Genomic DNA, 26,748 nt, shown 5'->3' on the forward strand with positions numbered 1-26,748 from the left:
GCCCTCCCTGAAGCAGAGCAGTCTACCAATGAGGACTCTTGCCTGGGCGATCCGTCGTTCAATCCTTCTTTTCCAGGCTGGTTTCATATTATCCCTTTGGATATTACGTCCAGCCCGGGGCATTTTTGCGCCGGTATATCGGCATACTGCCAACGCAGCGCCAAACAGGATTGAACTCGTCTCTCCCAGGTCACCGCTGCCCTCAAGGTACTGAGGCAGCAGTCCATTTGTGGCCTCAATGGCATCCCGCGTCGCCACATTTGGATATATCCGGGGAAGCTTCGGTCTCTCTTCGAGGGGAGTTCTTCGGATCTCTAGAATCGCCTCCTCTAGTATGCTCCTCATATGCTCTATATCCTGGGAAGTTGTTCCGTCCGCATCCGCTTCTGAAAGCGTTTCGGCAACCACCTCTACGCTAGGTAGTACGTCTGAGATGGGTTGCTCTACGGTCGCGGAGTTTGCTTCTGGAACAACTTCACTTCGCAATCGTTCGAGTTCGGTCGCGCTAAACATACCAGAGCGCTGTATGTACCGAACTCTGTCGGCTAGGTTCTGTTCCGAGATCATTTTTATTATTACATATTATTATTTGAAGATATTATTAATATTCACATGAAGATCAGATGATAAGAATAAATATAAAGAACACAAAATACTCGACATATCTACATAAACAGCTTTTTTTAACAAATCATTATATAAATAGAAATGTCTATGAGTCCTAAAATGATATATATAAATTCCAGAATGTATAAATATTCTGACTGCTTAAATTTATATTGCAACTTATTTTCTAGTTATTAAGATAACAGTATTAAATATTATAATAAAATGCAGAAAAATTACATTATTAAATATAAAATCAACTTCTCAAAATAAAGTAATGTAAATTTCATATAATATTTAGTAACTTTACTTCATAGACAGTTGTATGTAACAAAGTTGAGTTTATTTTCATTAAATAAATTTGTTTTAGTAGTGCCATCTACAGTTGGTAGAAACAAATATTGTAGCTACTACTGCCATCTAAACAACGAACACAGAACGTCTCGAAATGACGACTAAAGTATTATGTAGAGGTGTTAACAGATGGCGGTAAACGTTTAGTGTAATAATATATAGATAGATGGTGTTATTTCACATTTACTAAAACTTAATAATAAAAATTAACTTAATAATATTAATTATCTACTAAGTTTTATTCGCGACTAATCGCGCATAACTAAGATATGTTCAATAACCAGGATAAAAACCAACATATGTCCTTCTTCATTCTATATAAAATATGTATACCTTTCATAGAAATTGATTTAACAGTTAAAGCGCCAAAAGGTAATAAACAAACACCCTTTTGCATTTACCTATTAATATTATAGGCAGTATATATACTTAATTTGATCTGTACGATTATTCTTCGAAAAAAATAGACCGGAAATACATCCTGTGATGTTACAACGCTAGATGGCGGTCACTCACTTGTCAATCACTTGTCATCAGGTTAACCTCATGTCCTTCTACCGTATATATATAAACAATGATTGGATTAAATGGATTGTTGATAATGGTGTGTTAGTGTTAATAATTAAAAGCCTCATTGCTAGCAATATACCCTATTAATCCAACTTCCCTTCTACATCAATACCATCGTACTTCATTCTTGTAGAATTTGTCTCTCATGAATCATCTCTCATAGATGCCCTGTTAGCATATATACTGAGAGCACAGATGGGTTTATAATTCCATTTTCACCCCTTTAAAAAAACAACGTAGCCATATCTTTTTATGTACTCAAAATAATCAAAAAATATATCTATTAGATAATGAAACAATCAATTACGAGTAATTTTGTATTAACACCCTTTTTTTATACAACTTAGAATTGCAAACAAGCTGACGGCCCACTTGATGAAAAGCGGTAACCGTCGCCTATAGACATGAGCAGAACCATGGACATATCAGAGTATACTGTTTCGCCTATGATACCTCTCATGCGTTGCCATTCCTGAGGATTCAGGTGTTATTCCTCTGTACCCTGTAAATTCACGCCATATCCCATCCTTCAAACCGAAACACAGCCATGCATACACAACTGCTTTACGGTTGTAACACGAATGGGACAGAGGTACCCAAGCAAAGAACGTTTGTACAAAGTTCTCCCGCTGGTAAACCTTTTGTTTTATAGTAAACGAAAATTAATGAGTGGACTATTCGTAACTACGGTCAGTGTAACCTGGTCGAAACGTCGAGATAACTCAGGAAAATTATTATAATTTGTTACCTAATTGATTATCAGAGGAAAACTTTGTACAAAAGTCGTTTGGTTTGGTACCTCTGACCCATGCGTGTTCCTACCGTGAAGCAGTTGTGTTTGAATGGCTGTATTTCGGTTTGAAGGGTGAGATATGGCAGTGAATTTACAGAATACAGAGGCATAACATCTTACTCCTCAGGAATGGCAACACATGGAGGGTGTCGTAGACTTTCCATCAGGTGGGCCGTTAGCTTGTTTGCCATTCTAAGCTGCATAAAAAAATCGCGTTAATTCCTGTCTCTTATAAACTACAAAGGATTTTCGAAAATCCAAATAAAGAATATTATTTTTATTGTATCTATTTAGGTAGGTATTTATTTTATATATTGTCACTATTATTTCAATGAAAAGACAAGTTAAAAATGTGTATGAAGTACTTTCACTGCTTATACCAAAACAAAGTACCTATCTACTACTATTGCTTAGGTACACTTTACAGTGTGTAAAAATTATTCTAATTTAAAAATTTTATATGTATGGGTCATCAGCTTGTTTAAGTTATAAAATGTAAAAATAATAGTAATAATGTTAACGTAATAAAAACAAAATCTGTTGTCCATGGTACTATTCATGTCTATAGGCGATGATTACCATTTTCGATCAAGTGAGCCGTCAGCTTATTTGCCATTCTAAGTTGTATAACAAACAAGCGGACGATCTAATTCTTCTAATTTTTCTAAATAATTTGACATAAAAAAAAAATAAGTACTTAGCTTGTTTCCTATTAAAAAATGCAAATAGCTTTAAATATCTATTTACTACAGACGACCAAAACATTTACAACGACCCTATTATTTCAGTAGCGCAACAAAAGAGCCGCCCCTCATAACACCGGATTTGTTTATTAGCCAAAATTCTGCAGCTATTGTTTTTCACGACCCGATTAGGCCCCTATGCATCCTATGGCAAGTTCATTAACAATATTCCTAAAGCGATTAGCGTCGAGCGACAACGACGACTTACAATAGGCGCCTCTAATTGAACATAGCTACACAGCTATGATCGCATTTCAAATGTTATGACGGTCAAATTAGAATGCGAATCTATGCATAATACAGTATGATAGCAATTGTATTTTCAATATTTATTAGATGTAGGTAAATATGTTCCTTCTTCCACTTCAGGTTTTTATTTTTTAATGGGTGATAATGGAATGGTAACCCCGCCCGCGCTATCGGTATACACCGGCGAGGCACCAGTGAGGGATGATAGGTGAGGATGAAGCAGGTCAGTTAGCCCATCGTGACAAATTCAACGAGAATTGTTCACGATAGTTTCTAGGGGGAACCACGTGGAGGTCGACCTGATAAGGTGTATTGTTAGCAATGGGTTCCTTAGACCCTATTACTAACAATCCATTTCCCCCCTCCACTTCAGGTTGGACAGCATCAAGCCGATTATTATTTTTCAGAACGGGAGTGGATACTTTAATTAGTTCTAGTCGGCAATAAGAGACAATTACGTCACTACAATTTACATGTGACAGTGATAAAATATTTATTATTTAATTCTATTTCATTTTACACACATACAACGATAATTAAAATAAACTATACGATGAGTGAGATGTCAGAGTAAAACAATATTCACTGATCATTACAATTACTCTCTTAAAATTACAAGTATATACTTATCTTGCGGATGACATGGGTAGAATAAACAAATGAATTCACTTATTTTTTACAAAAAGTATTTTACTTTGCAAATTATTGTTTTTTTTTTATATTACGGCTCCTTCGAGGTTTCGATGATTTTCCTAATGTCAAGGTTAGAAGAGACACTGCAATTATATCGGTGATGCGATAACATTTCCTTGACCGTATTCGTTGAAAATCTACACCAAGTATTTTTCAAAAAGAATGTTTTTTTTTTTTATACAACTTAGAATGGCAAACAAGCTGACGGCCCACCTGATGGAAAGTGGTAACCGTCGCCTATAGACATGAGCAGTACGATGGATATAACAGAGTATACCGTTTCGCCCATGATACCCCCCATGCGTAGCAATTCTTGAGGACTCAGATGTTATTTCTCTGTACCCAGTAAATTCACGCTATATACCACCCTTTAAACAGAAACACAGCCATGCAAACACAACTGATTCACGGTTGAAACACGAATGGGACAGAGGTACCCAGGCAATCGACTTTTGTACAAAGTCTCCCTCTGGTTTATGATAGTTAAATGTTAAAAGGAGATATTATTCATTTTCATCGATCACCGTTCACTGGTGCTCCGCCAGCGTATACCGGTAGCGCAGATGGAGCTGCCATTCCATTTTCATCCATCAAAAAAAATGTCAACCGACTACTATCGACTATCATCCGAATACTAATATCATGGGCGGCGATAGTCACTTACCATCAGGTGAGCTGCATGCTCGTTTGCCCCCTGTGTTGTAAAAAAAATCATTCATTAGTAGTCGTTGATATAGGAGTCAACATGAACATAGCCGAGTCGACCCGATCGTTGTCTTTTTTTTTTTAATGAATAAGAGTGTTGCTAATTTAAGTTTAATAAAAAATACCAATTTTCGATAAAAGTAAGTACAAGATTTATATGAAATTACGAAAGAATTGCAACACGTAATATAAAATTGATAGTTCAATTGATGTGTTTTTTTTTCACGACGTTTTTTCCTAAATAGTAATATAGTAGTAATGGATACAGATTGTGAAATGAACTTAATAGTAAACAGATTCATAGAAAGGACTTTGTTATTATATAATTAATTACTAGTTAGTAAAATCATTCGAATACTGAAATTAGGATATTACTAATTTAGTAGTCGAATTATAAAATTAGTAATTACTAATTGTTCGAATAACAAAATCATTCGAATTCCTGCAACGCTACTACTTTGTAAATCGTCACATATCATTTATGAACAATTTATACACAGTACTACCCAATGACATTGACATTGACTTTCATTGATGCTTCTTTCAAGTTTAGATTTAGAGAACTCTTGTAGAGTTAAGCTCGCCTTTAAACATTTGTTTTCTTCCTATTATGTATCTGTATAAATTATTAGTGTGTACATTAATCGAATATAATTAAATACTATTTATAAATATTATTAAAATATGAAAATTACATTCCAATAATTATTAACTAATTGAAAAGTTTCAAAGCGGCACGGCCTTTAAATCTTCTACCCCTCATACTTATAAAATTTTACACATTTTTTTCTATATAAATTTGCAATTATATTATAGCAAGTTCCTATCTAATCGTAATATCGTAAATAAAAATATTAATTAAAATTCAGTGTTGCTATTTAAAAATAATAACGCTGTCGTAAATAATATTGTTGCTTTCTCACAAATTCATTACCACAAATTATCGCTTTAAACTTAAAATTATTATAATAAGGTTAACTATAAATCATTTGTTTCATATGCTAATTACCCCTAAACCGGGTAAGTACCAATATTCCATTGTCGTCTGACCATTGACCGTCGCTTTAACGACCTATCAGAGTCGTTGCATTAAGGTGACTACACATAATAATCAGTAGCTTTTACATACATTTTATAATTTCTTTATTTCATAAACTTTAAAGGGATTCTTCTTTTGTATACGAATAGATATATACTAGGAAACATAAAATATCTACAACACGTTTGTGCTTAATTTTTATTACAAAAATGAAAAATTCTAATATTATTATGTCTAACTTGCCTTTTACTTTATAATGTATGGAAATTGTAACTGTTATGCAGTATGTAGTATGAAATTATTTTAATTTGCCTATGACGTGGTTAGGATCCTTGTGTAAGTAAGATTTTAATTTACGATCGGGATTTAACGCAACACAGTTTCTTCGGCCACCCTCACATTATCACCATTATATCTGGCACGGACTGCCAGAAGACGCCGCTCACTTCAGTTCTAACGTGACTACGATATTTTATCCACACCGAAATGTCAAAAGTATGTAAGTACTGTTTACCTGTAATCCCTTCGCAACGTCGTTTTTTTATACAATTTAGAATAGTAAACAAGCTGACGGCCCACCTGATGGAAAGTGGTAAACATCGCTTATAGACATGACATAACAGAGATTACTGTGTCGCCGAAAATACCCTTAATACATTGCTATTCCTGAGGACTAAGGTGTTATGCTGCTGTATTCTGTATTTTTTTTTATTTTTGTTTTTTTATACAACTTAGATTTTTTTATACTCCTTTAGTTACCTAGGGCGAGGGATAGGCAGCAGCGTCCCTCTTAAAACATCTCAAAAAGCCTAACTGCGGTTGACAACCCGCCTTACAAGCGTGAGAACTATTGACAAAAATCCCCTTCATGGGGAAGACTTATGTCCAGCAGTGGACAGCTAACGGCTGGAATAATAATAAAATTAGAAAATCTGGTATTTTCATAATTCTTCTCTCTTCCTGTTTAAAGATTTATTTTGATACTTATTGGTAGTCATATAATATTTCGGCCGTGTGCGATCGCCCTATCAAACGATCGCCGTACTAGAATTGAGAGCCTAATGTATGCATAGGTGTCTGTTTATAAACAATCATGGTAGTTAGGCGCCGCAGACGATTACAGTTGTGGGCGTACCCATAGTCATGTCACGTATTGTGTCACGCGTATGGTGACAATTGACATTGTCATATTGACTGTAACTCCCTCTATATAAGTACGAGAAATATAGTATGCCAAAATTCGTTTATTTATTGAATGTTTCATAATGACTTGTGAGCACTGCAGGATAGGTATGTATCTGTTAATGCCTTCAATATTAAATACAGACAAATTTTGTATGCTCGATACACGTTCACTGCCAACTCTTAATATTCGTACGTAATACGAGTAGAATTCGACACCCAGTATAGATTGTAAGACATAAATATTCTCGAAAATGGTAGATTTCAATTACTAACTATTGATAATGAATGTTTTAGCTTTGCAATGAACCTTTACAATTGACATGAAGCAAAAGAAGGTTCACAGTTCGGTTGTTTTTTTTTTTATATTTACGCATTACTTCATAACTCCGTTAGCACTGAATGGATTTGGAAATTTCTTTCTTTATCTAAAAGGACATACTTTATCTGAGATTTTATCAAAATTTGTTTTTTAGTTTCTTTTTTAGATCAAAATAACTGGTTTCGTCACAATCGAAATCGAAATCGAAATCGAGAATATGGTCAGATTTAAAATTTACTTTTCTATTAGTAGAATTGCTTCGAAATATCGATAGATCAGTATCTTAATAATATTATATATATATTGTAATTATACATACATATATAGTTGTATTTTTTTTCATGTAACTTTCTGTAAAATTTGTGGAGAAAATAAATAAATAGTAATATATATAGTATATTTGTTTAATAATATTATATTCCAGTGAATATAATATTATTAAGCAAAAACTAAATAAGTAAAAATACAGGGAAATATTTATTGTATTTCAAACAATTGTACAAAAGGAAGGAAATGTGTATTTCTTGCTTATACGTTTCAGTGACCGATCAATTCGTAGTAAATTTGATTCAGGAATCAGTGTTAGTTATGTACCTACCTAATAATATGTTAAAGCCAAATCTTACAAGTAATCAACGAAATAGTTTCTGCTCTTAGGATTGAAGTAAATTTTTACTGATTCAAATACAAATCTGATGTCAATCTTTTAAATATTAGATATGAATATTTAAAAATTGGTCTGATGATGAATATATGTACTTAATAACCTTGATACCTCTTACGACCTCCACAATAAAAGAATGTTCTATGTCGGAACCACACGGCAAAATATGTTGCTAAGCGCAAAACACGAGGGATTTTTTTTTTCAAATGTTTATTAAGTCTGAAGAATCTTTCTATAAAGAAAAATGCATGAAAAAATGTTAAGGTCTCATTTTTCTTTATAGCATACTCACTGTTTCTGATTACCAAGTTAATTCATACAAACATTTCAGTCAAATATTGAGGTCAAGCATGGACTGCTACAACTTTTAACAGAGTGAAAAGGGATTGTTAGTAATGTGTATTAACAACTCTATTGCTAGTATCCTATTCCTGTCAAATTCAAAGTCAGGTCGACCTCCACATGGTTCCTCCTGGAAACCATCGTGGTTAATTCATCATGATGGACCAAGTGACTATCATCCTTACCTCTTACTGATGCCTCATAAGCGTATACCGTTAGTATGGGTGGAGTTTCCATTCCATCTTCACACGTTAAAAAAAAATAGCTTTTGAATACTTAATAATTTAGGCCACATTTTTTATACTAAATTATCTAATAAACTGCATTGGAGCAGTAAATTTATTCATACTAAATAGCCTCACTATCTAACAGATAATAGTTAAGTGCGATATGCGATAGTGGTCGCCGACCACCGAAGATAGTGCGGCTGCGGTCTCACTTCTATTCGCTACCGCAAAAATTGACAACATTGCGGTCGTTGTATCACTCGGTTCCTACGACTGTTTTGTACAATTATAGATTGACTAGAGACCCGCCCTGACTTCGCACTGGTAGATAAAAAATAATATAAAAGCTGTGTTAGGTACTCCTATGTTATGGCCGTGTGGTCCCAGCATAGAGTAGACTACCCCTTTCTTTCCCATGGGTGTCATAAGAGACTAAGGGAGCTTAATAGTCGAGGGATGGATAACCGCGTCCCTCTTAAAACATTACTAAAACCTAACTGTAGTTGCCGGGGGGAAAGGGATTGTTAGTAATGAAGCCTGAAAATCCTATTGCTAGCAATATACCTAACCAGGTCAACCTCCTCGCGGTTCTCCCTAGAAACTATCATGGTTAATTCCTGATGAATTCATCATGATGGGCTAACTAACCTGTTTTCATTCTCATCTATCACCCTTCACTGGTGCTCCACCAGCGTATCCCGTTAGCGCAGGTGGGGTTACCATACCATTTTCACCCATAAAAAAAAACTGTAGTTGCCAACTCGCCTGCCAAGCGTGGCAACTACTGGCAAGATCCCCCAAGGGGGAGGCCTATGTTTATCAGTGGAGAGTTAACGGCTATATCATTACCATTGTCAATGATAGTACAACGTACTATGGGTGAAATAATGCTCAAAATTTGTTAAGTACTTTTTGGATCTATCCATTACAAAGGAACATACAAAAAAATTAATCTTTTCTTTTTGTAATATTAATATGGAAATATAGCTTATCTAACTCAAATATTTATATTTTTGTGTAACTTAAAATAGTGTACAAACTCACTTAATGAAAAGTGCCTATATACTTCACATAGTTTTTTTGAATAAAATATAGGCTATGTTACTTGTTGATACTCACTCTGCACTTCTCTCTGCACTCTGCTGAGTGAAATAAATCTGTTAAATATGTTTTTTTTTTTTAATTTATACATTACAAATAAAATACCTTTTTATAATATTAGTTTAAATAAATATAAATGTAAAAGTATACAAGTTAATCATGATAGTTTCCAGGGGGAACCGCGAGGAGGTTGACCTGGTTGGATATATTGCTAGCAATGGAATTCTTAGTCTCCATTACTAACAATCCCTTTTCCCCCCTTTTAATAACAATTAGAATAAAATATAATAATTTCTATTTAAATTACAAAACGAATATACAAATACGTCAAAATATTAATGGACATAGATCAGGTTAAGCAAAGACCGATTCATTGAACACATCTTTAGGATGGGTGTGCATATCATATTATTATAATATAATTCTTCATAATTAATCGCAGATTTTCAACTGATTCATATTTTAGACCATAAAAAACTAATAGTATTTATTTACTTGCGTAAAATAATATATTATTTTAATTTAATACTACTTATTCTAAGGTTGAAATGTTCTTACATGCATGTATTAGTCCATTATAACTTTATAGGACTGCTATTTCACGTCTTCACTTTATTGGCTTGCTATATATTGCGTTTATGAATAATTTTTTACTATTACAGGTTTACACATAATCTATATCTGACGTCGCCATTAATCAGTTATAGTGCATTTTTTAATACAGGTTTTTATAATAACATTATTTTATTGTTATAGACGGCTTATAAAGGATTGATAATTTTTTTTATGAATAAGTCGGTAAATCGCTAGAATCAGTTTCAATATATAATAGATAAGATGTAACATTAGGTGCAACAAGTGTCGAGTGAGGCGGCGTGCGATCACGCTGAGCAACCGAATGGTAGTTGCGGTACTGTGTCGGCGGCGGTGCGGTATGCAAGTGGTTATGTCATTTTTCCGCGCCGTCTTCGCGACGTAGGCGTGGCCGCCCCGCCCAGCCGCGCGCACGCCCACTCATCGCGAACTTTCTTAAAGACGTCAGAAATTTAAATTAAGCTATATTTTAAAATTTTAAACTATTGTTCTATTTTATAAATTTACAGTTGAATAAATACTCGGTTTTAATACCGAGTAGACAACGAAACCTTTAAAAAAATTTGCATTCGACGATTTTATTAGATTTGCCGTATTTATTATAATAGGTAATGTGTTTTATGTTATTTCTAAACCAATGATTTTAAAAACATGATCAAGTAAACTGCACCAAAATCTGATCTTTATGGTTTATCTCAATTTTCTGTTTAAATATTTGTATTTTATAATAAGTAATACTTATAATAGTATTTTTTTCTGTTTTACAGAAAATATTTTTGCCTATTAAGAAATCGAAAACTTTATCTCGAGTAGCGAGAAAACTCGCATTTTATATGCATCTCTCTCAACAACAACCGCAACACCCTAAAAGAAGGAGATACGCGACTGTGCTTCGCAATGAAAAAGCTCATAATATTTCCCTTTCAACAATGGAACTAAACAAAAATATTTAATGGTACAAAACTTGCGGGTGTCTCGCTCGTACAGTGTATAATGAACATCAGTGCGAGCGGGAGGTAAATGGCGCGCATTTTCCCAACAAATGAAGCGTGGCCAAACCGCAGATTGACCGCAGAGAATGGAGGCAGCGAGTGACAGAATGGCGGCGATTCAGTAGTAGAGAGTCGCGCGGTCATACTACACGCGCGCCACCTCCGTCGAACGACGAACGTAAAACGCGCCGCGCGAGTTGACTCACCGGCCGCGGCACCACACGGTAATACCTGTGACGGACGCGGACACGGGGACTTACGCTAGCCACTACACTTAGATCAACACAATCAAGGGACCGGCGTTGACGCAACACGCGCGGGAAATATCTTGAATAAATTAACGCTCAGCTGATGTTGACAGCGTGTACGATCCACACGTAGCATACATAGATCGTTGCGCTTCTAAGAACATCGACCGGAACCATTAATCCGAATGCTTGGCCAGAATTTGGATGGTTTAACGCTAAACTTTACCTTCGTGAGTCACCTAAAATGACGAAAGTTAAGTTGAAACAGAAATCTCCAAGGTCTGTTATTGCAAAGTAGTGCGTTGAATCGTCGAATCGAGGAAAGAATTATATAAATATTCTCGATTGTAGCACACATACAAAGACATTATAATTATATGTGTGTTTAATAGTTAAGTGAATATGTGCGTATTGTTTATTTAAGGTTAAAGAAGTATCTCGAAGACTTATTAAATATATTTGGACTTTTTTCTTCAACGGAGAGACTGAGGGTAAACATATATTTTCAAAGAAATTCCACCTAATCTTTACAACAAAGCGAATCCTCTGTCAATTCAATTTCAACCGCGCAAGAGACGCAAAGTGCTTTTTATTGGAAGAGTGCCAACAATCAGCTCTTGGGACAAACAATAAATTAGTCATCAGTCAATAAAACATAGTAAATTTCGACTGTGCCGCTAACGCCACCAGAATCTTAGCCAGTCGACCTTGGTGTATGAGAAAGCGATAGTTTTACGTGGTGAGATATACATTGACGTACGAGTATCGCCGACGGTTGTCGTTAGCGGTAGTGAAGTAGCGTGTGATGTTGTGACGATGCACCTGCCGTATGAGTCGCGAGGCCGACGGCGCCGCGATATGGCGGAGCTGGAACCTTGTTGGATGCAGACCATCATTGAGAACACTAGAGCTGAACACCCAGATCTCGGTATGTGTATCATTAAACTAGCTATTATTTTATAATTTTAAGAAACATATACTATTGAGATTTTTTTTTAATGGATGAAAATGGAATAGTAACCCCGCTTGCATTATCGGCATACACTGGCGGGGCACCAATAAAAGGTAATAGGTAAAGATGAAGCAGGTCAATTAGCCCATCGTGGTGAATTCATCAAAAAATAATCACTTTAGTTTCAAGGGGGCACCACGTGGAAGTCGACCTGTTAGGGTATAATACTAGTAATAGGTCTGTTGGATCTCATTATTAACAATCCCTATCCCCCCGAACTATTAAGATATTAGGCAAATACACAATAAAAAATATCTATAAACGTTGAAACATTTTCTATAGAAAGAAACAAACGTCTAACTGTTAGTTACGTATAAATTATCATTGTCACGGTTTCATAGTAGTGGCCATGTACGCTGCCCATTCATTTAATCCCAATTCTGATCCTCATAGATCAAATTAATGTAAATAATACATTACAATTGTATACAATTGCTGATTTTTGTAGTCTTATTTCTAACAATAGTGAATTCTAGTTTGAGAACTGCACAATCTCTGTGTGATCCCTGCATAGAATGAGCCACCCTTTCCTTTACCGTGGGTATCATAAGATGCGACTAAGGGAACTTAATGATCGAGGAATGGACAGCAGCGTTTCTCTTTAAACATCACCAGTCTAGCTGCGGTTGCAAAGCCGTCTGCCAAGAATACCAACTACTAGCAAAACCCCCTAAAAGGGAGGCTTATGTTCAGCAGTGGACAGTTAAAGGCGTATATGATGATGATGACGATGATAAACGACAATCTATGTATTGAAGTATATCAAGTCTTTATAACTATAAATACAACGCAATTATTCCGACATACTTCAAAATAATTTGGTACTTCCTGTCCTATTTGTTAAATAAACATATAAACATCATACAAAATTTGGAAAAACCTACGACTAAATATATTTTACACAAGCTATTACCTGATTTATTTATTTATTTTTCTTGAATTTTTATTGCACCGTAAATAAAAATATACAATGATAATTGAACAATTCAAGTGAAATTCAATATTATGTTATTGTATACAGATTGAAATATACACATAAAGATACAAAAGGCGGTGTTATAGCTAGAGCAATCTCTTACAACGTTTGGTTAAAGGAAAATAGATAGAAATGGTCTAATCGTAATTATCTTAGTTAAATAAGTGAACTAACTTTGGTTTTGCTGGAAGAGAACTCTTTTAGAGTTAAGCTCGCCTTCATATATATAATTACTCCTGTCATATTTTTATGACAAGTGTATAATAAAGTATTAAAAAAATAAAAATAACCTTAGATTATATAGATAGAGCAGCGAGTATCAAAAACAGGGCAACTTTTTGTCAGCTAATTGTCAAAATAACTGACTCGATTTTTTATATACTTACGCACACAGTGTAACTTGACGTATCTATATTTAATTATTTAATAAATAAAATGGGTTTTTGCTCATTAAAAAAGTGTAGAATTTATAAGACAAAATAAATATAGAAGTTATAAAGAAATCACTCATAACTATTTATTAGCAAAATTGTATGAAAAAGTTGAATTGCTTTTCTCGAAGCATTTGTATGGAGAAACCCTATCTACATAATTTAAGAATATTACATACCTAATAGTATTAGGTACGTTTTTTTTTTATATAACTTAGAATGGCAAACAAGCTGACGGCCCACCTGATGGAAAGTGGTAACCGTAGCCTATAGATATGAACAGTACCATGGACATAACAGAGTATATTGTTTCGCCCATGATACCCCCCATGCGTTGCCATTCCTGAGGACTAAGTTGTTATACCTCTGTACCCTGTTAAATCACGCCATAACCCACCCTTCAAACCGAAACACAGCCATGCAAACCAAATTAAAAGATTATAAGGAACATTTTACAAATTGGTTAACCAATATTTTAAACAATATAAGTATAATTTTATCGAAAACATTCAATATTCTTTTATCTTCAAACCACAGAGTTACTAACGATAGGAATTTAAACTATAAATAGTTACATCCCTTTATGTTTAGAATTAAGGAAGTCTTGATATGTGTAATAATAGTATTTAATAAATAACGTGACGTCTCTGAAATATTTCGTTTACGTAATATGTATAATAATGTAAAACAATATTTTTTTATGAAATCGATTAAATCAGGATTAGTTCACATTTGGTAATGATATCGTGTAATTTACATAATTTTTTTTTACCACAAAGGTGGTAAACAAGCATCACGTTCACTGTAGCCTATAGACGCCTGAAACACTAGGGGTGTCACGTTGCTGACCTTTATTATATATATTATATTATACAATATTAATATAATTTAAATAAAAATCTTTATAGAATAGAATTATAATTTACTGGCAGGTATAGTTTTTCTGAGCAATTTAAAATAAAACAAAATATAAAAAGTGGTCATAATTTATTATAATTAATTTTTACGTATCATCATATCAGGCTTTAACTGTCCACTGCTGAACATAAGCCTCCCTTTGTGGAGTTTGACAGTAGTTGCCAGGTTGGCAGGCGTTTTGGCTAACGCAATTAGGCTTTGGAGACGTTTTAAGGCGCTGCTGTCCATCCCTTGCCCTCCCTTAGTCGCCTCATGAGTCGACATTCATGAGAAAAGAAGGGACGACCTATATGCCGATACCATACAGAATTTTTTTAAGTATATATTATATTTATGATAATACTAAATATTTATGTAAATATTCATCATATCAGCCATTAACTGTCCACTGCTGAGTATAAGCCTTATCCTATTGGGAGATATTTATGTGTATATTATATTTAATATTCTATTATATTTAAGCTATATAATTATGATTTGCAACCCTAAATATTTCTGTTTAATAACTATGGAGATAAACAAACATCAAATGACTTTAAAATTGGCCAGACGTGTCTGCCAATTTTGTTCAGAATACAAATGTGGAGGAAATAAATGATATTATATTAGAACAGCGTTACTAATGTTCCGCGTAATACTTTCAAAAACAGATATTATTATATAATAATTCTAACAACTTATAAAGTACAAAGTAACATAATATTTTTTTTTTTATTTTTCTTGAAATAATGTTAAAATCATACTCTAACAAAAGACTTCAACGCAGTACGCGAGAATAACCTGTTTAAAAATATCAACTCTCTATATTCCTTCCATTGTACTGATGCATCCATTTTATTTTAATAATTATACTTCCTTTTAATAATTACACCGTATTTTTGCTGCTACATTTCAAACCGAAACATAGCCATGAAATCACAGCTGCTTGACGGCGGATCGACGGGTGAGCCTTTCAGACGATTTCTATGCAGAGTATCCCTTTGGTACATAATATAAGACTCATAAGTTGTATGAACGATGACTGTTCATTTGAATAACACTTGACAGCGGTCCGGAGAACCATTCGAATCTCAACCCTAACCCCTAAATTTTTCCATACATATTTGGATCATTTAAAAATAGTTACCACCTGATTTGTGCTTTGGAAAACACGTGAAACCTTCATACGATAAACTACACACACATATATATATATATATATATATATATATATATATATATATATATATATATATATATATATATATATATATATATATATATATAAGCACATAAATAATATTTTGTTAATAGTATTTGAAAAGAAGTTACCATAGATATTAAAATTTTGCATGCCATTGTTTTGGCAAAACACGCCTGTTCCTAATATATTATTACTAATATCTGTATACCGTGTTTCTTGCAAATAAATTATATTATTATTATTACAAAGGACCTTCGGGTACAACGACGGTGGCCTAGAAACTCTTGATATCAAAGGGTAACAACCTCTCCCGATTAAAATTAGTACTATGAATGTTCAGTTACTATGTACAATAACAACAAACCAAAAGTAATTAGCTCGCAGCTAGAATTTCGATATAAGGGCCGCTACACACCGGTGTGAAGCGTTCACAGTAATGATCACGTTTAATGTGGCCCTAATGAGGTTGGGCTTGTTCAATAAAATTACTTTATATGTTTAACCACTACTGCAATGCCGATGAACTTTATAGCTGCCGTATTACTGAATATGTTTGTATAATTTCATTATAATTATCATTTAGTTAGCTTTTGTTAGCACAGACTTTAATATCTTAAAATTTTAATTTTTTAAATTAAATAAAATTGAAAGTAACTACAAAATGGAGATACCAAGTTCAAAATTAAATAGTATATTTTGTGTACGTTACGCTATTTCTTTGTCTATTCTGAAACGATTTGAATGGTACTTTTTGTCTTTAGTATTTACTCTTAAAACATAGTGATTTGTCAGAATAAATGCCTGTTCTTAATGAATTTTAAATTGTCTTTGAAAGAGCAACCGTTGGATTTCGAATCCAAAATTCTTAGCTGAAACTATATTAAGTTCTGTCACTAAAACTTCAATAGAAAATTTGGGTTTGCAATTTTAAATTAACGTTTATAAATTACATTGCGACCTCCAAGATATCCTAGTACGTTCTCAAAAACTAAGGTATTATGTCTTCGTATCCGATAAATCCAATCCGCCTGCCAAGCATGGCAACTACTGACAAAACTCTTTTTATGGGGAAGGCTTATGTCCAGCAGTGGACAGTTAACGCCTGAAACAATAATAAAAAATCCGATAAATTTCCGTGTGGTCCCGGCATAGAATGGGCTACCCTTTTTTTCCCGTGGGTGTCGTAAGAGGTAACTAAAGGAACTGAATGGTCAAGGAATGGGTAGCAGCATCCTTTCTAAAACATCACTGAACTTAACTGCGGTTGCCAACCTGCCTGCCAAGCGTGGTAACTACTGGCACCCCCACTCCTTATGGACCTATAATCATCACTAGACAGTTAACATCTGTAATGATGATAAGCCGATAAATTCACTGCAATATATTTTCCCTGCAAGCACAACTGCTTTTCAAAACACGATTGGGCCAGGGTTACTCTTAAAGACGACCTTTATAAAGACTCCAGTACAATAAAAATGAGATAAAAGAAGAAGAGAAAAAAGAAGTAGATGGTAGGAGAAGTAGATATAAAAGTATGTTATAAGAAACATGGATGTAACACTCGGCGTCACTCCACGCGCCTTTAGAAACCCTTTATCGCGGGCTGACCGCACTCCCCACAGACTACGGCGCTATAATTTGTATATAGCCTCAGCTTCCGTAAATACAGAAACCACAGTTACACTATTAATGTTTTTTACTGTCACCGAATCCGTTACACGGTGATTTGAAAAAAATATTCGTATAAGTGTGACCGCATCTTAACTCGATTTGTGTTGACTTCGCGTTTAGCACCTAATTTGTTGAGCGCCTCTTATGTCGTCAGGCCACAGAATAAATAGGTGGTAAACTATTCCATTTCTACATACCTTTACGGCTTAGTCATGTAAAAGTCCTTTATTTTTCAACCGAGTTCAATAATTCAAAGTTTCTGAATTCGAATATATTTTCAATCGACTACAAAAAGAAAGAGATTGTACCTCATAACTACAACCGTTCTAAACCAATTTCAAAAATTTCTTTTTATTTGTAAAGATATATTTAGAGATTGGTTTCATAGAAATTTTATTAAAATCTGTTTAGTAGTTTAAGTTTTAGATCAAATTTACTGGTTTTGTCACAAATGAAGTCGATTTTTTGTAGGACACAATCTCTTATTATTTAAACTACTCTATGGTATAGTCTTTTGGTAGTTACTAAAACACGTATTATATATTTATCGATCTAATATAATTTCAATAAAACATAAAATTATTATTGTATTTTACCCAATAGCAGCGGCGATACCCGTCAGCGAAACCATTATTGTTATTAATGATTAATTTCAACAATTTCCTCGTTTTATGATCAACTCGTTTTTACTAGAAGTTACTACTGACACCTATACTTTAATGTAGATATTAATGAACACCATTTTCAACCGACTTCAAAAAGTGGAAGGTTTTTGATTCGCTTGTATTTTTGTTAGTTCGTAACTCTGTCAATTGTATCTCAACCGACTTGGAAAATTCTTCCTTTATATAAAAGGATATGTTTATTTACAGATTGATCCCATAAAAATTGTATTAAAAATCGGTCAGTAGTTTAGTATTAAAGTTGATTTTTTTATGGAAAAACAATTTTTAAATTCAGGAATATATGAATTATTTGTATGTATAAATAATACATTACATCGTATGTATTATATCTATAGCCTATTTAGGTATATCTTGATTCAAACGCACAATATTTTCTAAAAATAATATATATTATTTTATACTGTATACTGTAGTGCCGTGTAGTCCCGAGATAGAATTGAATATAACCCCTTCCTATCCCGTGGGTGTCGTAAGAGGAGACTAAGGGAGGGCGAGGGATGGGCAGCAGCGTCCTTCTTAAAACATCTCTAAAGCTTGGCTACGGTTACCTATCCGCCTGCCAAGCGTGACAACTACTGGCAAAACCCCCCAAGGGGAGGCTTATTCAGCAGTGGACAGTTAAAGGCTGATATGATGATGACTCAATCACTATTGTAAATATTAAAACTGAACTTACTACTACTAAATTTTGTCTAAATTGAACGTGGATAGAAACGACCCTTGTATTGTCTATTTCATGACATAAATATCGGATTAGTAAAATTGGTGCGTCACTAGTGTTTTTCATCACCAGAAATTGAATTGAAACTTAAACTTAATAACGATTTTTTTATATTAGATGCACTTGAACTCTCCTTCTTCTTGTGTTATAAAACAAAATAATAACACTAAACAACGGCGCTTTAAAATTGTACATAATAAATAGGTACCTGTAAGTAATAATTAAAAAACTAGGCAAAATCAAATTCAACAAATTATTGGAATAAATGAATGAATGAATTTTATTGCAAAAAATGTGGTACAATAAGGTCATATGGTAGTATTATAATGGTTTCACACATTTTGTCATTACTGACGTGCAACAGTCATTACATAAGTTATATGACAAAATAAATTTTTAATATGTAATAATGTAATAAAATAACATGTAAAATTTTTAAACTTTAATTGTACAGATATAATAATATAATAATAATTGCAATATAATTATACAGAAACGTCAATCTTTTATGTGTTAATATTTTATATTTTGTAAATATTCCTGGGCACTATAGTAACACTTATTTACTAGCCATTTATGTAGTTCTTTTTTAAATTTATTACAATTTAAGTTTTTAATATTTGTTGGCAGTTTGTTATATATTCTGACTGCCATGGAATAACAATTTAAACTACATAAAGATGTTTTTATTGTTGGTAATACAAATTTACTACAATGTCTTCTAGTATATTTACTAGGAAAGTCTTCTTTATTTTTGAACAAATCAAAATGGGACCTTACAAACTGACATATTTCGTAAAAGTACATACAAGGTAATGTCAGTAAGTTATGTTCTTTGAACAATGGTTTACAACTTGTCCTAGGTGAAATGTCAAAAATTGCTCGTATACATTTTTTTTGTTTTAGTGAGATAAAAACTTTATTTACCTCTACAGAGTTTCCCCACAGTATCAGACCATATCTTATTTCGGAAGCAACGTATCCATGGTAAACATGGATGGCAATTTTTTTACCAGCTACCTTTGTTAATCTCCATAGTGCATAGGAAAAACGGTTAAGTTTATTATATACACTTTCTATATGGTTTTTCCAGGTACAATTTTTGTCTAAAACAATTCCCAAGAATGTTACTGTGTTTGATTAATTTATAACTTGTTCATTACAAGTAACTACGAGATTCGTAGTATTACCACTAAATTGTTTATGAAATTGAATTATATGGGTCTTGTTTAAATATACTTTTAAATTATTTATTTTCATCCAATTTACAGTGTCATTAATAGTATCATTAATATCATTATTATAAAAATTCTTATTTTTTTTTTAATTTGGAATAAATATAGCAATGTTATCAGCAAATAGATTACATATATGTTGAGTTATATTGGGGAGATCATTAATGTAAATCAAGTAGAGCAAAGGCCTAATAATGCTTCCTTGTGGTACACCTACTCTATTACTTTTGCCTCTAGATCTGTATGTACTTTCTTGATTATTTTTATTAGTTTTCGTTATTTCAACTTATTGAGTTCTATCATTTAAATTTAATATTGCTCTATATAAATAAATATATTTAATTTTATAATCAGATACTACTAAGTAATTTGTATTCACGCAAATTCAATATTTATAGAATTAAACTTTTTGAAAAAGGCAACAGCTAAATTTCTTGCCAGTTCTTAGCTGAAATTGTGTTCCGATTAGGCGGAAAGTTTGATGTGGTGTTTTTATAAAAACAGCGGACAATATTTTGATATTTTGATTTTTCATTTAACACTTCTTTACACGAATCTTTTTCTAAAAGGGGCCACATATAAAAAAGAGCACACACTAATAAAAAAATAATACAGAAGTTGCCACCTTCCAAAAACAAGACATCAAGTAAAAAATTGTTTCCACTCATAAAGAATTAATATTTTTATAATTTTATGGAAATAAACTTTATGCTCCAACACTTTCTTACTAGAAATTTGTAAATATAAATAAAATCTAATAAAACTAAATGAAAATAATTTTATTTTTACAGTACCAACTGGCAGCCCTGACTACATGTGCTCAGTGTTACCACAGCACTGGCGGTCGAACAAAACGTTACCTGGCGGATTCAAGGTGGTGGCCCTGGGAGACGTGGTCGATGGTACGCTGGTCACCGTCAGGGCTGGCAACGATGAAAATTGTTGTGCAGAATTGAGAAATAACTCGACAGTAATGAAAAATAGCGTCGCTAAATTTAACGATTTAAGGTTCGTCGGAAGAAGTGGCAGAGGTGAGTCGATATACATTCTAGATAAGTATAACATAAGGCTGTAATATGTATAATAATCAATTAACACAAAAATCTAACCTCTTTATTTTATATACTACTAGGTACTTGAATAAAAAAAAAAAAACAAATATAAAAAAAACAGATTCGAAAAGACATACACAAGCTTTTACAACTTATAATCATTAATAATATTGTAACATTATTCCCGCCATTACTTATCAGCGACTGAAAATACTTAGGCTTTTTAAAAAATTATACAATTCTTCTTGTCAATCATTAACCCTCTCAATTAATCTAGAAGAAAAGTATATCATTCTTCTTCATCTACGCACATAACTTCTACTTCAAGATAATATTTTTTGCATTACATATTATATCACGAATGTATTTTAGCTAAACTATAAAATGTAATTAATTGATCTTACTTTGATTATAGTATAAATATCTAGTAATAGAAGAACCCTACCTATTATTAGATACGATTACCATTCTAATGGTCGTAATAGGAGTAGCAACTATAAACGAAATCCTTAACAATATTACCACCCGGTAGGCAAATCAGAGCCGTTGGTCGATATAACGCCAGAATAACCAATTATTACTCACAATAACAGTTTGTCTGTGTTATTGCCACGTATACCGCCGTACAATTTAGTACCGAAAAACTTCTGGTAGATTCATCTTTAATAGTATTATTAGTGAGTTTGTGTATCTTATTTGTAATATATTTTTATGTAAACCAATAACCACATAGATACTACAGAAAAATGTACTGAAAAGTTAATTGTAGAATCCTTCTAAATAGTATTATTTGTAATGCAAAAATTCTTCATATTTATTTGCTAGGTTATTATAAATAACCTAGTTAACAAATTTTATGAATAAATAAACGATTTCTGTCTCCAGCCTTATTTTATTTTAGTTAACCAATATGGTTAACTAAAATAAAATAAACATACCTAAAAAAACATGAATAAGCAGAAAAATAAACATAGGTAAATATAGATACAATCATATAAGTTTTGGTTATTTATAGTTACTTATTTTCTTTTAGATGTATGTTTATTTCAACAATTTCTTACACTATGGTTGCTCACTCACTACTTACCCGATCGCCTTCTCTCTAATGGAATCACCTATGGGTTTGTTTTCTCTAACTAGATCTAGATCTCATTTAGAGATTGTTGTATTTTTGAGTGCTCAATCAACCAACTCTAGAATTGGATTCCATGGAAACCCACTATTTTATAACAATGTTTTCGGAGAGTGTATAAAACATATAATACATATTATTTAGTGTCGAGGATTATTATTAATTATTAGCAGATATATTAAAGACATTGAAATTAGTTCGCGGACACTGTGATAAAGTAACCAATTATTTAAGAATACATCATGTTTTATCGTATCTTAAACGCCAAAAATAAAAATTAAGCTACAATTTTCCTTAAACAAATGATCAATAACGTCAGTAAAAAATACATATTTTGCCAATAATAGATTTGTATCAGAGCTATCAATTAGGGAATTGCCATTTATTTACGCTTACAAAAATAGTTTTTACGCATTAATCGTTTGGGAAATATACTCGTATGTGTGAGTCATTATAGCATGACTATGAATATACTAAGTGGCATCAAAGGTTTTTAATCATTTGAATTAATGTTGAATTCGATCAGTGATCTCGCATATCAAAATACGAAGTCGGTAGATTTGCCAAGTAAAATCGGTATATTTGAACCGAAAGTCGGTATGTAAAAAAAAAAACATTATTCAATCAAATCCCGTTTATTTTCAACTTTAGGAATTATAATTTCACAATAAAGGGATTAAAACTAATAATAGTGAGCATATATCATAAAAATTAGATGCATTGTTTAAGTATACCCGACAAATCATGATGAAATCGAACTATTAATAAATATATTTCACATAAAAATGTGCCGCCGTGCGATCCCGATATAGAATGGGTCGCACATGCCTTTCATTTGGGTGTCATAAGAAACGACTAAGGAAACTTAATAATCGAGTTGATCATCAAAGCCTATCAGCGATCGCTAACCCAAAGCCAGCCATCGTGGCAACTATTGGCAAAACCTCCCAATAGAAAGAAGTCTATATTCAAGAGTGGATAATTTATGGCTGATATGATATTATGATATATAAAAATGTATACGTTTTAGTCTATTTATATCAATAAATCACCCGAAAAAAGAAACTAATAGGGATGCCAACTTGGAATTGTTGAAAATCGGCATTCTTAGCAATCGATGAAAAATAGCATCATTTTAGGTGCCATATCGGTGAAAATACCAAAAAGTCCGTAAGTTCGAGACCACTGAATTCGATAAACAATTTGTAGGTCAGCGAATATCAGAGAAAAGGCTGACGCAAAGTAGAAGTATGTACGTTTCAATAATTTTATTAATTGGTAAGGCTTAAACTATTATGAATCATATTTTTATGCAACTTAAAATGGCAATCAAGTGGGTCATCTGATGGAAAGTGTTAACCGTCGTCTCTAAACTTGAACAACACAGCAACTATTATAGAATACACTGTAATGCTCACGGTACACCTCTTACGTTGACATTCCTAAAGATTACTGTATTATACATCCGTAATGTCCCTACCTTCTATCTTCTTATCTTCATTATAATTATACGTTATAGTTATAATATGCCATGCATATTATGATTATGATTTTTTATACATTAAACCGAGTATAATAGCTGTCTTGTTATCACCAGTAATACACTAATATATCGACCAAGTCGACATGCATCATAAAATGACTCTTTGACCCCCAGATAGACCGCGAGCTGTCAAAGGGAGGAGTCAGGAGTCTCCGAAAATGGTGTGTATGAATTAGTATGAGTTATGAAATTCATATGAATAACCGTTAGTATTCGATTCTCTCTGTTTACCCCCATAAACGTTCTAATAAGAAGATTGAGAATTAATTATTGTGAATAATATAAAACTATATTCCGCAAAAAAGAAAACAAAAGCCGCAACATCAATCATAATAACATTAATATGAAGCCAACACAAGAGTAATAGGTTTGCTCTCGTTTTGATTTGATTAAGAATTAACAATATATATATATATATATATATATATATATTATACATACATATGTACATATATTGATAAATTCAGAACCTCCTGTTTTAAAGTCCGCATAGAAAAAGTACATTTGGCGGATTTAACGCCTTACGTCAATTGCGAACAATAAATAGCTAAGTGATTACCTTAAAAATATGTTTCCCTATAACCGTTACAAGTCTAAAGGAGTAAAAGAAAACTAAACGGTGCCTCGATTAAGGTCTCATTCGCTTCTTACCGTTCCCCCTTCCCCTCTTTCTGTAAGGCAATAAACAAAATAATCGTTTGCGGTGAGGGAGCGAAGTTTCTAAATCACGAACGTGGAAACTTGCATTTGTGACGTTCGTGTCACTGAATTAAATGACGATTTGTTATCAATTTATAGTGCCATAGAACAAGTTTAGTTATAGAATGAACATCGCATAATAATTTTATTTTCTCTTTTAAAAATACGGACATTGAATAAAATCGATTTGGAATTTGACAAAACTATTCCGCTCTGTTTAATTAAAAAAGAAACATTAAAACCAGTGTGATAATAAATAGTACAGGCAGTCTGGAAGCGCATCCTTTTGGAAATTGCATGTAAAAAGAACCAAACATGTATCTTACGTACATCACTATCAATATGCAAGTATATCAGTCTATTATTTCATATATTTACAAATACTAAACGTAATCTCGTACGTGCACTTGATTCCCAGAGAATAGATAAAAATGGTCTGCTATCAGTAATTGCACAAATTATATTCTTTAATCTAAAATACAAAAAGAAACAAAGTTAACCGCTGAATCTGGGGAAAAGGGATTATTAATAATGGGTCTGCAACCCCAGTGCTACCAATATATCAGTTCGACTTCTACGCGGTCCCCTCTGGAAACCACCGTGGTTTTCTGTGGAATTCATCATGATGGGCTAACTGACCTACTATTTTCCTCACCTATCATTCATCACTGGTGCTCAGCCAGCGTATACAGATAGCACGAATGGAATTGGCATAAAAAAAAACACCTAAGTCAAATTGACTTTCAAATTACCCTTCTCTTACTACTAAAGTAATGCATATTGTTCCTCTAGTCGCTACTTACAATAACCTAGGAATGAAAAAATCTGTAACACTATTCAAAACTCTTCAAAAACAGATTCGTCTCTGGCATTGAAAAACGGTTCTAAATATAAATCACATCCGCATAAAACTAAAAATAACGAACAAAACATGAAAAAAAAACAAAAAGCTCATTCGAAGAAAATCTTGCCGCTTTCACGACGGATCAAGACAAGTCGGATTTTAATTTCCAAACCGCAGGCGCAGTAAACGATGTTCACACTTTACAGTTCCATTGTTGCGCGGCGCGGCCATTACCGGCCCACATGCGTACATTTTGCACTGTAAAATCACGATCGTTTCCACACTGGACATCTTAGAACCTATGTATAGATATTAGGTATTGTCTGAGTTTAATATGTAAAATATTCTAGTTTTATACATATATATAACGTATTTGAATTAAATTTGATTCAGTCTGAATCACTCAGGGTTGGATCGTATTCTAGAGTACAATATATTCTTGCCAAAGGCGTGCTATTCCACAGTTTATAATCAAAGTAGGAAAATAAAATTTATAATTCCAAGAATTAATAACGACGTTATATTATACCAAAAACTATTTCAACCTGTAACCTAATGAACATTACTAAAGAGGTACAGACGTCACAATTGAGAATGTTGTTTAATATTTTAAATAAATGACTTAATTACACAAACTAGTTCTTAGAATTAGGGATAAACAGGATATTGTTAATAGAAACGAGTAAATATTTATATCTAATATATATTTTATACATACATGTTCATTAATCATCAAAATACAAAAATTTTGCTAATCAATTAAAATGTCTACATACACGTACTACTTTAATTTTATACAAATTACTTTACTGTTATATATGTATAATTTTATGTATTAATTTTACAAAGCCTCCACAAGTACATTAAAAACAAATAAGTAATGCCAAATCAAATTTGCAAATATAACCTTGATCCTATTAGCGATTTTTTTTTATATTAAACAAGTTTCAGGTATATGTAATTTTTAATTATTAAATAATTACATACGAGTAAATTAAGAATACTATCTGGTTACGATTACAACCAGTGTGACATTAGAACAATGTTAAGTTAGTTTTTACTAATGGATCGGGAAACAAGTTTTATTGTTATTTTCCTAATTAAAGGTAGAGTTATAATTTTTTTTTAACACCTTAGAATGGCAAACAAGCTGACGGCCCACCTGATGAAAAGTAGTAACCGACACCTATAGACATGAGCAGTACCATGGACATAACAGAG

At 32.8% G+C, this 26,748-nt stretch overlaps 1 protein-coding gene across 2 annotated transcripts in view; it reads left to right on the plus strand.

Moving 5' to 3' along the window:
* Positions 1 to 11,293: 11,293 nt before the first annotated feature.
* The window catches only part of LOC113516080 (protein lozenge-like), a 61,169-nt gene continuing 45,714 nt past the window's right edge, over positions 11,294 to 26,748 (plus strand). For both annotated transcript variants that reach the window (XM_052901013.1, XM_052901014.1), the window contains exons 1-2: positions 11,294 to 12,352; positions 21,049 to 21,288. In XM_052901013.1, the coding sequence (XP_052756973.1) occupies positions 12,241 to 12,352; positions 21,049 to 21,288 (352 nt within the window). In that variant the 5' untranslated portion in view covers positions 11,294 to 12,240. The remainder of the gene's footprint in view (positions 12,353 to 21,048; positions 21,289 to 26,748) is intronic.

Source organism: Galleria mellonella, unplaced genomic scaffold (genome assembly GCF_026898425.1).
Source record: "Galleria mellonella isolate WM207_F2 unplaced genomic scaffold, CSIRO_AGI_GalMel_v1 utg74, whole genome shotgun sequence".
NCBI classification, from domain to species: Eukaryota; Metazoa; Arthropoda; class Insecta; order Lepidoptera; family Pyralidae; genus Galleria; species Galleria mellonella.